The 12,123-nt window shown below is 39.7% G+C and overlaps 1 protein-coding gene across 32 annotated transcripts in view; it reads right to left on the bottom strand.

Annotated features, from left to right (window-relative positions):
* The window catches only part of Zbtb20 (zinc finger and BTB domain containing 20), a 793,227-nt gene that overhangs the window by 24,612 nt on the left and 756,492 nt on the right, over window positions 1-12,123 (bottom strand). For 31 of the 32 annotated variants that reach the window (XM_078044182.1, XM_078044180.1, XM_078044181.1 and 28 more), the window contains one exon: window positions 9,963-11,567. In XM_078044182.1, coding sequence (XP_077900308.1) covers window positions 9,963-11,567 — 1,605 coding nt within the window. Of the gene's footprint in view, window positions 1-91; window positions 8,865-9,962; window positions 11,568-12,123 lie in introns of those variants that run through there. The other variant, XM_078044200.1, reaches the window with a different exon arrangement.

The following is a 12,123-nucleotide window of genomic DNA, read 5'->3' as shown; positions in this document are numbered from 1 at the left end:
TGGGTCATCCTTGACTGGAAAGATCCAGGCCTTCCTGGGCTTTCCTGTTCAGAGAAATCTTGTGCTAAAGGATGCCAGATCACCAAATAAATTTTCCATGTCCCCATGCCAAAAACCAGCTGTCTTGGAAAGCTACAAGATACTCCCCACTAAAAGTCTTCAAAGTCATTCATTCTGTGGAGAAGAGGGAGGGTTGCTTAATAAGGGCTCATTTTCAGTGTCATCATTAGGGATTTAACTGTTTACCCTTTAACATTATCAAACAAATATAAGAAATAAGAGAAAGATTCTTGGAACAGGGGGCTCTAGAATCTCTGGGAATTAGAAATATTGATCATATAGTTTGGATCTTTTGGGAAAGATTCCCCCTCTCCCCTCTCCACTGTTTTGCCTAGTAAATGTTCCTATGACAAATGTAAGTCTGGAAAAGATTTGCCAATATAGGAATATGTTGTTCTGAAGAGTTAGGCTTTCTCTTTTATCTCTTTTAAGGCAGAAATGTTCCTAAAATGTAACTAAAGAGTTAACTGGCTCTTCTGCACTGACTATACTGAGCAGAGATTGGCTTTGCCAGGGGTGGAAGTTGAGGGGGTGCTGGAGAACACCATGATCTTAGAGTCAAATGGCCCTGTTCAAATCTAGGCACCAACACACTGTATGCCACTTGACAAATCACTATATGCCTCCGAGGTATACAGTTTTACTTACCTCATTGTGCTGGTGTTGACATAAAATACATATGAAATCACTTTGCAGACCACCAAGGGTGGTGTGGGAATACTTGCATGGTATTCTTATTACAAGGCCACCTCCTTCCCCATTAAATGGTTCCATATGCTTTTTGAACTCTTAGGTCAATTTCTAAAATAGTTTTTCTGTCTCTTTCTTTTTTCTGAGCCTATTGGCAGAGGCTCTTTCCTCCTGTGTTTACTGCTTTGGTTTGTCATTGGCTTAGAAACCAAATGATCAAGCTAGTTAAAAATAAGGTGTGTAAGAATACTCAGTCACTGAATGATGACATGAGGTATTCTTCTATAAGTAAAGTCCATGGGTCTGTAACATCTCCTTGGATCATTACTTAAAGACTTGTTTTTGTTTGACCATTCTCAACTCTTGTTCTCTGCTCTTAACAGGTAAGATAAACTGCACTACGGTGTTCGATCTCTCTCTCCCATCTCATTTCCGATTATCAATGTGGGCACCTATCTCAGAGCAGAAAGTTCCTTCTACATACTCTTCCATGACCCAGTCTAAGGCCCAAAGCCTGAAACTCACTAAGGTAATATTTTTACAACTAAACTATGTAGCAGGACAAGGAATTTACTTTTAAATTTGAGTTAACTTCCATTTATAATATATGTCTTGATTGTGTTTCTGTTTTCTCCATTAAACAAGACAGGAGGTTTGACGTGGTAATAACTGCAATAAATACAATCACCATATACTGAGTGCTTACTATGTGTTAGGTTTGGTTTTTGGTGCTTTATGTTCATGATCCATTTTGTGAAACTTTCTCTCATTGGACAATTTGTTGTTGTTGTTATCATTGTTGTGTTTTCAAACAAAAGTATTTGTTTTGATGCACACTGATGGGATAAATATGATGCATAGGATCTCAGGGTTAGAAGAGAAGAATTTCAGACTAAAATAGGAGAAGTTAGGGAAGGCTCATTGCTAATAATCTCAGTTTGCTAAAGAGCTCAGTCTATGCATAGTGTTTACGTTGGTAAATTTTTTTTGAAATGAGAGATTCCCTAAAAGAGATAGTCATGCATGTTATTTTTAGTTGAAACATTTCTGTCAGCTGTAAACATGCTTGGAACTCAGCTGGTCTTTGCTATCCTTGTGCTTTCAGTACAATTTATAGCAGCTATGATAGGCTGGCCAACTATCTTTTAAAACATGTCCACCTGTCACCTTTAATGGGAAGCGTGCCTTAAGTTCCAGATGGTATTTTGGCTGCTAGGAAGCTGAAACTTTGTCTGTGTTAAAACGCTCTTGCTATTTGAAACTTTCACCTTCTAACTGTGTGCTTTGCCTCTAGGCAAGGTCACTGGTGAAAGCTTTTTACTTTCACACCCTTCTAATCTGACTATAAATTGATTCTTCACAGTTGTCATCTTCCCTCTATAGCATATATGTGTATGCTGTTTGTATGCTTGTAATATCAGTTCTGCCATTAATTATCCGCACGACCCTGGGCTTCTTAAGTGTTTTCATCTCTCTGGTTTTGTTTTGCCTTCTGTAAGTGAAGAGTTGGACCAAGCACTTGCATGGCCCTTTGCCAATTTCCTGGTCTTCTGCTTAGAGTGGCCCACAACCCCTGGAAGAATCCAGTTCTGGCCTTGTCATTAAATGACCTGAGGGCAACCTGTTTAATCCCTCAATGCATTTGCAGCCCCACATTTTAAATAGGACAAAGTATTTTGTTCCCTTCCCTGCACAGAATAAAACGGTATGCTAGTTAATGAGGAAAAATGTTTGCAAAGCACTTGGGAGCTCCCTAAAGGAAGGTGCTCTCTATAATTACTAGGTGCTGTGTGATGGTGAGCATAGGCATTTCAGGAACTGTCTTACTAAATGGAGTGTGTTTTCAGATTAGTCAGGTGCCCACAATTTCCTTTTCCAAATATATAGATTTGAAACAATATCACTCAACAGGAATGTAAATATTTTTCAGTCTCAATATTTTTCTGTATGTGATAATGCAGTCCCTAGAGGGCTTTAGACACTATACACGAAATGGATGTGGCCTGCTGACTGTTGCTTTCCAAATGAAGAAATGAAAAGTGAAGACAAATGGTAGTAGATGGCTTTCCAGGTTTGAGCCTATTATCAAAAATGGCAAGTATGGTTTGTAGAAAGGGACACAAGGTACAAAGTGGATACTTTTGAATTATAACACGAAAGGCAAGCTCATTCGAGCCCCTTCACTTTTAAAAGATCCATTTAGGACCTATACAGATGCACAATCCAGATATGAAATCCATTTCCCTGGCTGGGTGACTTGGGCATGTTATTTACCCTCTTTAATCCTTGGTTTCCTTATCTATAACTTGAGAATAATGCAGAAAGTACCTGCCTTGAGAAGTTGTTTTGAAAATTAAAGAGATAAAGTACTTTAGCACAGAGTATGCAGCATTTTTAGAAAAAGTAAACTGTTCCATTCTGCACAAAGAAACTGAGGATAAGTGAAACCAACTGAGAAATGACTTGCATGACATAGGAATCCAATCCAGAATTTAAAAAATCATTTCTGATAATCAATAATGCAAGTCATTAGAAAAAAGAAGAGGTACCATGAATAAAATGTTAGCAAATAACATAGACAGAGAATTCTCTAGCAAGCAGTGAACCGAACAGTGGAGGCAGACAAATTAAACAGCAGGTGAAGAAATTGAGGGCAGAGGCTGTGTCCTTCACTGCCTTTTTAAGGATGAGAGAGTGGTGAGAGTTTATATTTTTCAATACCTGCTCTACAACTCCTCATGGACCAGCTCTGATACTTACTTACTTGACTATAACTGACAAGTGGGGGGAAAAACAAAGAGGGAAAAGAAAGACACTACTTAGGTTAGTAGTTGTAGAAGGCTCTGCCCAAAGCTCACAAAGTTCTAGTAAAGCCATCCTGATGGGCCAAGACATCCTATTGGAGGCTCAGCAAGAAGTCACTTATTCTACTGATTCTTTCTTATTCTTTCCAGGTTTCTCCTGGGCTGTAAAAAGGACAGCAAAGGCTATTATCAGGATATTTTTAGAAATACTGTTTCTACCTGCCTCTCCCACTCTCTCTGCCTCTCCTCTGTTGTAGCACAATGCTGTCCTCTTAGGATGAGCACAATGAGGGGTCAGAAGACCAAGACAGGGTGCTTGATGAGGTAGCAGGGAGCAAGGAAGGAAGAGGAAGAGAAAGGGGAGAGTAGGGGTGTTCTTGAAAGTGCAGGTCCTCTGAAAGGGGAAAATCAATACTGGACCAGAGAATGAGAAAGGCTCAGCATCAACAAAAGAAGTCTACCCCAATGGAATTATATGCAGCTTTCACTGAGTTTGCTCTCCACCCAGAGAAGTCTGGTCAGAAGAGGGCCCACACTCCTGAGATACAGATAATATGATTGCCTGCCAGCTCTTCTGGCCTGTTATTGGTGAGACTGTCTAAGGGGGATTGCCTACTGGGGACACACTGCATTCATAAAACATCTGTGGCTTCAGTGATAGCTAAAATATTTTGGTGGTAAGCAGATGTTTAAAGATCTCATGGAACTCCATCCACATCACCTGACCTCTTTTACAACTTTATGCATGGGGTAGATTTTAACATCCCCAGAAAGTGGTAGCTACAATTAGAATAGTAGTAACATCCTGAAGATCCCCTGACAAATAAATCATAGCAGAGAGTAAGATGCTAGCCCCACTAGATTATCTCCTTCTCCCTGTTAATAATTTCTTGCTTTCTAGTTTATGTTGCAAAATATATCATGTTGTTGTGACATAACATATATATGTTCCTAAATGGCTTTGATAACTTTACACTATTTATACTTAAGTGCTTTCACAAAAATTACTTAATTCTAAGAGCAACCATATAAAATATATACTATTTAAGATATGAAAAACTGAGGTTCAGGTTGAACCTAGATTTTTGTCTAATGTCTCTTGCTCAGAAAATGGTAGAAACAAGGCTTTCTTACTCCAAAATTTAAACTCACTCCTTTAGCCCCAATGGTTTGATAAAACTAATAGTGCACGTTCTATATAAGGATTATTATTGTCTTGGCATCCCTATTATTATCCCCCTGCAAGTACTGTTTTGCTACTCCTACAACTTTATCTATTTACACTGAATTCATGACTGAAATAGCCAAGCTTCTCAAAGCAACAAGCAAAATTATGTTATGTGCAGAGGGTATCAGTAGACTAAAAACTATTAATAATATGATTTAGAAAAAGCAAAAAAACATCTATCTTTTGTTGCGGGGGGGCAGTGGGAACAGATATCTGTACAATATATTCTGTAGTTAATTTTAAAGAAAGAAAAAGGGAAATTAAGAAATCTAAGAGTCTTTCTGAGAAAAGAATGCATTTATGTATAAGTCACTTGAATTAAGTTCTCCTGGAAAGCATGCCCACATTTTTAAATAGTCATTTACATACTCACTCAACAAACATTTGCTAAGTAACTACATATGCTAGCCCATATTCATTTATAGATATTTATAGCAGAAAGTCCAAAGTTTGGATCTTAAAAGAAAGTTCCACCTGCAAAGGGTTGCCAGCTAAAATATATGACACCTTGTTAAATATTTATTTCAGATAAATTGCAAATAATTTTTAATATAAGTACATCACAAATTTTGCAAGAAACATATTCTAATAATCTACTTCTTGTTTATCTGAAATTCCTCTTTAATTAGTTGTCCTATTTTTTTTAAAGTCTAGCAATTCTATATCCAGAGGTTAATAAATAACCCAGATGCCATACTGGTTATTCTGATTATTACATGTGCTATTTTATTACCTAAAGCAAGGTAAGAATAAATGGAATATGATATCTGAAATGTATCTAGGCCCTTGGAAAAAGTATTTAATATATAAATCTGCAAGGTATTTTCTGCACTATTTCTGTGGAGGTACATCATAAAATAAATAAACAACTCTGTGGAAATAGACCACTAATACTTTTGGAAGTGGTTAGACATCATTAGAGAAGGGTTTGATTCATCCATTGACTAAGTATTATTAAATATTTTTTTTATTTGTAAGGTATTATTTACATATATATGTATATTGTGTGTGTGTATATATATATATATATAAAATGTGTGTATGTCTTTCGGCTCTCACAGAGTTTACATTCTAATGAGAATGTTCAACAATGCCCACATAATGATAAAACAGGTCAGTACTTCTAAATACTAGAGGGTTATATTTGCCATGACATCTATGCAGTTTGAAAATATGAGCTCACTGCTCATATTTGAGAGATTTACTTTTCTATGCACACAGGTTCTTCTTAGTTGAATTTTAAAGAATAATGTTATGTAATAGAAGCAACCAAATGCTATCCTAATCACCCAGGCTCAGTCCTCCATAGGAATGATTCTCAACTTCAGCAGGAATTGGGGCTTGTTACAATGCAGATTGCTGGGCTCCATCAGAAACTCTGATTGGGGAGGCATGGAGGGCGGAGAGTAGTTGGGAGAGACTCTGATGCTGCTGGAATGGAGATCACACTGCTGGAGGGTGATTTTTGAATTATCCTATTGTGTGCCTTCCATAACCATGCTGAAACCCTGCTATAAATATCTAATATTTCACTTGTATTCTTTTATTTTGACCTTTGTTTCTTGATGGTGGAGACATATGGGAGAGCCCTACTTTGTTCCACAACAGGAGGGTTTGTGTTTTATTTTTCTAAGATTCTCTTGCTTTCAGACATGTCTTAAATTTTTGGTATCATTTTTTCTTAACTCTTAAAAAGCTGCAGTAAGGGACCATGAAAACTCCTAAAGTAATGTCTTACCATGTTTTGTTGGGCAGTGGCTAAAGAGTGATTAGGTGATGTTATTTCTTTTCACTCTTATAAAAATTGTTAAGGAATGAAAAACATTCTCATTATGAAGTTCAAGAGAAACCCAAGGAATTTCACATTACTTAGGTATGTGAATCTCATAGAGAAAGGAAATGTACTCAACATGTATTACTCAAAAATGAGAATCAGAACAGAGAAATTCAATGTCTCCTGGGTGAGGGGGGCTAAAGTAATAATGACAATGACTCTTCAAAATGCTTTTATGAAAGCTCTCACATGTGTCAAAACTTTCAGCTACTCAAAAAGTAGAAACTTATTTTCATTTTGAACTCACAGAAACTGAGGGTAATGGAATCGAGTTACTTGGTTAAGGCCACACTGACATTTAGAGGACCTATATATTCTCTAATTCCAGTACAGTCATCTTTCATTCATGTACTTGCCTTAAGTTTTTAGTGTTACAATAATTATGGAATATGCTTCCTAACTAGGGCTATGTCAAGCATACCTCAAAGTCAAAATGATGAACTATTTATTGGTCTCCTACATTTCCTAGTATCATCTACCTTAAACTTCAGAGTTAATAAAATGCAAAGCCAGTTACTATAGCCTATTTGTTTGCATAGTAGCTGTGATGAAGAAAACCCAAATTTATTTCCTTTCAGTTCTGCCAAGCTACTCTTTCTTGGTAGGATTTTTTTTTGGTTAGCCTATGAGTAAAAACATCAAGTCTATTTCTGCTCTTCCAAGTATCCTAAGTACTGTCTAGAATCTTCTTATACCAACATCTAGACTTTTTTTTAATCCCTTTCCCTGGGCTCCTGTAAAGCTGGGAGGCTGTCCTTTTTTTTTTTTTTTTTTTTTTTTATGTTTTCCCAAGAAAGTGAAAAGATCTTCAGAAGTGTGAGCCACAGCGAACCAAAGTCTTGAATTGCCTCCACAAGCTCAGGTGGTCTTTTCTTTTGAAAAGAAGGATCTAGGCCAATTGTTCTTAAACCTTGTTACTTTAGAGACTTTTTTTAGACAAAAGTTTTGAATACTGATGGCCATTCCAAATTGTCATTGCCAAATAATTGTAGCATGCAAGGGAATGTGCTGCTTTTAAAAATTGAGGCACCTAATTGATTTATTTATGTGACTAGTCATTTACAGATGTGGCCACACTATGAACACTAATGCAAACACCTGCAGAAATTACTGAGGATCTCAGTAATTTATTACCATTCTGAAGACCACACTGTGAGCATAATGAAGATTTATAAAATAACTTTACCTATAAATTTTGCATCTATGAAGTCTTAAGTGTACCAGTCCATTGCTGGTTTTCTTGTGGGCAAACCTAGTTATTTGGGTTTACCACAGAATCCTTTGGAGACATATATATCAAAAAGATAATTTTTGGCAGTGCGCTGAAGATTTTATGTTAATTTAAAGCTTTGTTCTACTATGTCATCTAATAGAATGTATGAATTTAATATCTGATAGGTCTAGTGGAAGAGATGCATCAAAGGGGAAAGTAGATATGTTTAGTGATCGAAGACGGGAAAAGTCAACTTTGGTTATGAAGCTACATCCACAAATAGTCTCTTTTTTCCTATTAATCCTTTATTTGGTTGGCTTATAAGATGGCTGTTTAGAGATAGAGGTTATAAGCTATTTGAGAGTATTTTGCCATATATTGCTACTTGATTAATTAATCTTGATTGATCTCAGGTCTTTATTGCATTCATATTTACCCTCAGTAAACATAGTGACTTACCACTTCCTGAATTCAGAAGTGAGTCATTGTGTTTATCTGGAGGTGTGAAAATAGAAATCTTTAAGTATAACTGATTTGCATTTGGATGCATACATTGATTTACATAATGTCCTGACTTACTCTGAACTGCAAAGAAGACAAAGTTCATCCTCAAAGTTCAATAGTAATTTGTTCTTTCAGTTATTTACTTCCATACTGCTATCATATCTCTATGTCTATTGCTTCCCTTCTTTTCTAGTCCTCAATTTAAGTATGTTTTATGTTTTATGCCTTATCTCTCAGATCACTTCTAGCCTCACTTGAGAAAAAAGGCTGCTTTGAGAAACTAAATTTTTTCCCATGGATTGGAATTCAAGTTTGTAATTTTACCTCTGGCAAATTATTTGTTTTTTAGTAGAGCTATTCTGGCACCAGAAGTTATCAGAAGACTCTCATTACAATTTCAAATATGATGATCACTGCAGAAGATATTTTTAGGTATAAGAGAATCTATGTGAAATCTTAGTCATATAGTTGGTCACTTATATGGAGGCATATCCATTGAGTTCCCACTTCTAGGTCTGTCCCATTGTGGAGCTAGGAAAAAGTACCAGTGGAGATGTCAGGAGAGCTTTGCTCTGGAGTCATAGAATCCAGAGAAACACCTATCCTGCCCATCTTAGTGACTGAATCCTCTCTACAGCATCCCTGTGAAATGATCATCCATTCTGTCCTTAAATAACTCTCACTACAGGAACCAGTTCCTTCGGAGGCAGTCTGTCCCATGTTAGGGATAACTATATTTCTTTTTCTAGTTAGTTGAAAGACTCCTTGGAGCTTTCAATCATGGGCCTAGTTCTATTTTTAGAGCTGAAGAGAATAAACTTAATGTCTGCCTCCTTTGAGCCATCTTAATAATGCTAATAATAACTACCAGTTATATAGTGCATATTTTGTGCTAGGAGTTTTTCTAAGAATTTTATATATACTAATTAACATAATCCTCAAAAAGAAGCACTATAAGGAAGGTGTATTGATATTATTCTCATTTTATAGACAAGGAAACTTTAGAATAGAAGGGGATAGGAAAGGTAGCAGAATACAACAGTCACTAATAAGCCATTATGTAAAAATGTGAGTATGTAACAGAAGTGAGTCTGTATTATGTATTTGGGGAGTACAAAACCCAATTGAGTCAAATGTATGAAAGATGATATGTCTTGAGCTCTGTAATGTTTTGAACAACCAATAAAAAAAAAAAAAAAAAAAAAAAAAAAAAAAAAAGAAAAGTTATTTTTCCAAAGTTGTCACCTTTTAGTGGTGGCTAAGCCTGAATCCAAATCCAAGTGTTCTGGCCTCAGAGCTCAAGTTCTTAACTACTGTATTATGCTGCCTCTGAAACTTAAATACTTGACTATGGTCTATATTATGTCCTGATTCTTCTCTTGTGCAGGCTGCACATCACTAGGACATCCCTACTATACCTAGAGTTTCTGTGAGTTTGTCTTTCAGTGGTAGAGTACTTCATTTCTATGTTTGGGCACAGCTAGGGCTTCTAGAATGGGCTTGTGGTGGAGTTTCTTTAAAATCTGAAAGATGACTTCAAACCTTCTCTTCCACCTCCTGTCCTGTCCTTCCATTCCCACAGCTCCCTCAGCCCCCCTGTTGCTAGGCCTCCAGGCAACCAGCACTCACCTGTGTGTACGAACATGTGCTTGACGTAATTCTGTTTGGCGGTGAAAGTCTTGTTGCAGAGAGTGCACTCATAAGGCTTTTTTTCGCCTTGCCCACTGGCTGTGCTGTGGCCTGCAGATGAGGCCAGGGGCTGTGGCGCTGGCAGCTGTGCAGTAAAGGTTGACAGACCAGGTTGGGACACTGTCACAAACTGGGTCTGCTGGCCCGCCAGGGGCTGTGGCAGGCTGAAGAGGAAAGGCTTAGGGCCACTGCCTGCAGGCTGGGTAGTGAAGAGGGCCGGCAGATAGGTGTTGCCCGCTGTGCCAATGACCTGTGTGTTGCTGGTCAAGGTCAGAGGCATCCTCAGGTTGCTGGTGAGGGTTTCTGTCTGGCGTAAGTAGAGCTGGGTACTTGGCAATGGCTGCCCGATGGACGTATTGACTGAAGGCTGTTGCAGGACACTTTTCTCTGAGCTGTTGCTGACAGTGATGACCCTGTTGTCCATCTCCACCTCATTGCTTCTCTCTGGAGAGGAGGCACCTGTTTCTAGCTGGTTTGGCTGTGGGCCGCCATCAGCGGGGGTTTCTGCGACCTGCTCGGGTTGGGTGGGCTCTGCCTGGCCATCCCGGGCCGCCCCTGGCCCAAACTGCTGTTCCACTGAGTCTGGTTCGGTGCCTATGGAGGAGCTGACACCAGAGTCGAAGCTTTCTCCTTTGGGTTCACTCTCGGTACCCTCAGCCTGGTCGGTGTCTTCTGTGCACTCCTCGGATTCATTGCGCTCCAGGATCTGCACCCTTTGCTGCCCATAGTAGTCATAATCGTCCTCCATCTCCTGCTTGATGTGGATGTTGCCCACCAGTGTCTGGATGCGCACAGGCCGGGGTTGCTTGCGGCAGTGCGTGGTCTCAGGGGTGGTGGACAGGTAGCGCTCCATCTGCTGTGAGCGCTCATGGATGCGTGTGATCCAGCTGGGGTCTTCCATGTGGTGGTCGCGGGGCAGGCCCAGCGCTGTCTCATGGTGGCTGACCACTGCACCGCTGTAGAAGGAGCGCTCGCCGCTGCCGTTCTGCATGGAGCAGGCATAGAGTGCGGAGTAGATTCTGTCCACACTGTGCTGTGAGTGGCTCTGCAGGTAGCCTGATTCCGTGTCACTGCTCTGGCCTGACGTGCCTGACTCAGGAGTGCCCCGTGGTGTGTCTTGGCCCGAGTCCTGGATGCCTGGGAACACATCGCCCACATTCTGCGACACGATGCGTGTGCACTCATCTATGACTGTTTTGATCTGTAGGATGCTGGCCGCTGTGAGGATCTGCAGAGCTTCTGACTGCGAGACTCTCAGCACGCCGCTGTACATGAAGTCAATGAGCTTTTGCACTGACTGCACTGACACTACCGAAGGGATCTCAATGTCGCTGTAGCCCAGTAGCAGCTTGTCCTGGAAGAAGGGGCTGCCGGCTGCCAGCACGCAGCGGTGTGCCCGCAGCATGCTCCCGTGGATGCGCACCGTCACGTCACAGAAGTGGCCACGGTTGCGCTGCTCGTTGAGGGTCTCGAGCACGGAATTGCTGAAGTTGTGAAGGTTGATGCTGTGAATGCGCTCGGTCATCCCCTTGCAACTGATGTCACCTGCAGTACAGCAAGGCAGACACAAAACAGGGCACGTGTCAGATCTAACTTAATGGTTTTCCTAAAACCTAAGTCTCAGGTGAGAAATGCTAAAATCACCTTTCTTGCAGACACAGGCAGAGTGATGAGCAGACTGTACATAGAAGCCTAAAGGTACAAGGCCTGGAGCTCTTTCCCAGGTCCTGCCTCAGTGCCCTAGATATTGGATATTGAATCCATCTTGGTCCAGAGCTTCAGCTGAGATTGTGAGTTGAATAATGGGATGCATCTTTTGACTGCTATTTCTATGAATTCAGCAAGGAAGAACTGAGAGGCAAATGGAAGACTTGTTCTCAGGGAACACTCTACTTTCATTTTAGACAAGTCTAAGCCTAGGTCCTTCAGAAAAGTTTCTGTTTCTGCCAATTTCTCAAACTTCCTTTATTCCTAGACATACCAGTATTCATAGTTTAGAAATAAATCCCCTTCCTATTAGTTTATATGTCATATACTATAGCCCACAACACATAAGTGAAAATTCAACCCAGGCTACAATGTCTACTGAACAGCTGCCACC

Source organism: Ictidomys tridecemlineatus, chromosome 3 (genome assembly GCF_052094955.1).
Source record: "Ictidomys tridecemlineatus isolate mIctTri1 chromosome 3, mIctTri1.hap1, whole genome shotgun sequence".
Lineage (NCBI taxonomy): Eukaryota > Metazoa > Chordata > Mammalia > Rodentia > Sciuridae > Ictidomys > Ictidomys tridecemlineatus.
The sequence above is the reverse complement of the archived record's forward strand: the minus strand, read 5'-3'. Positions and strand labels throughout refer to the sequence as shown.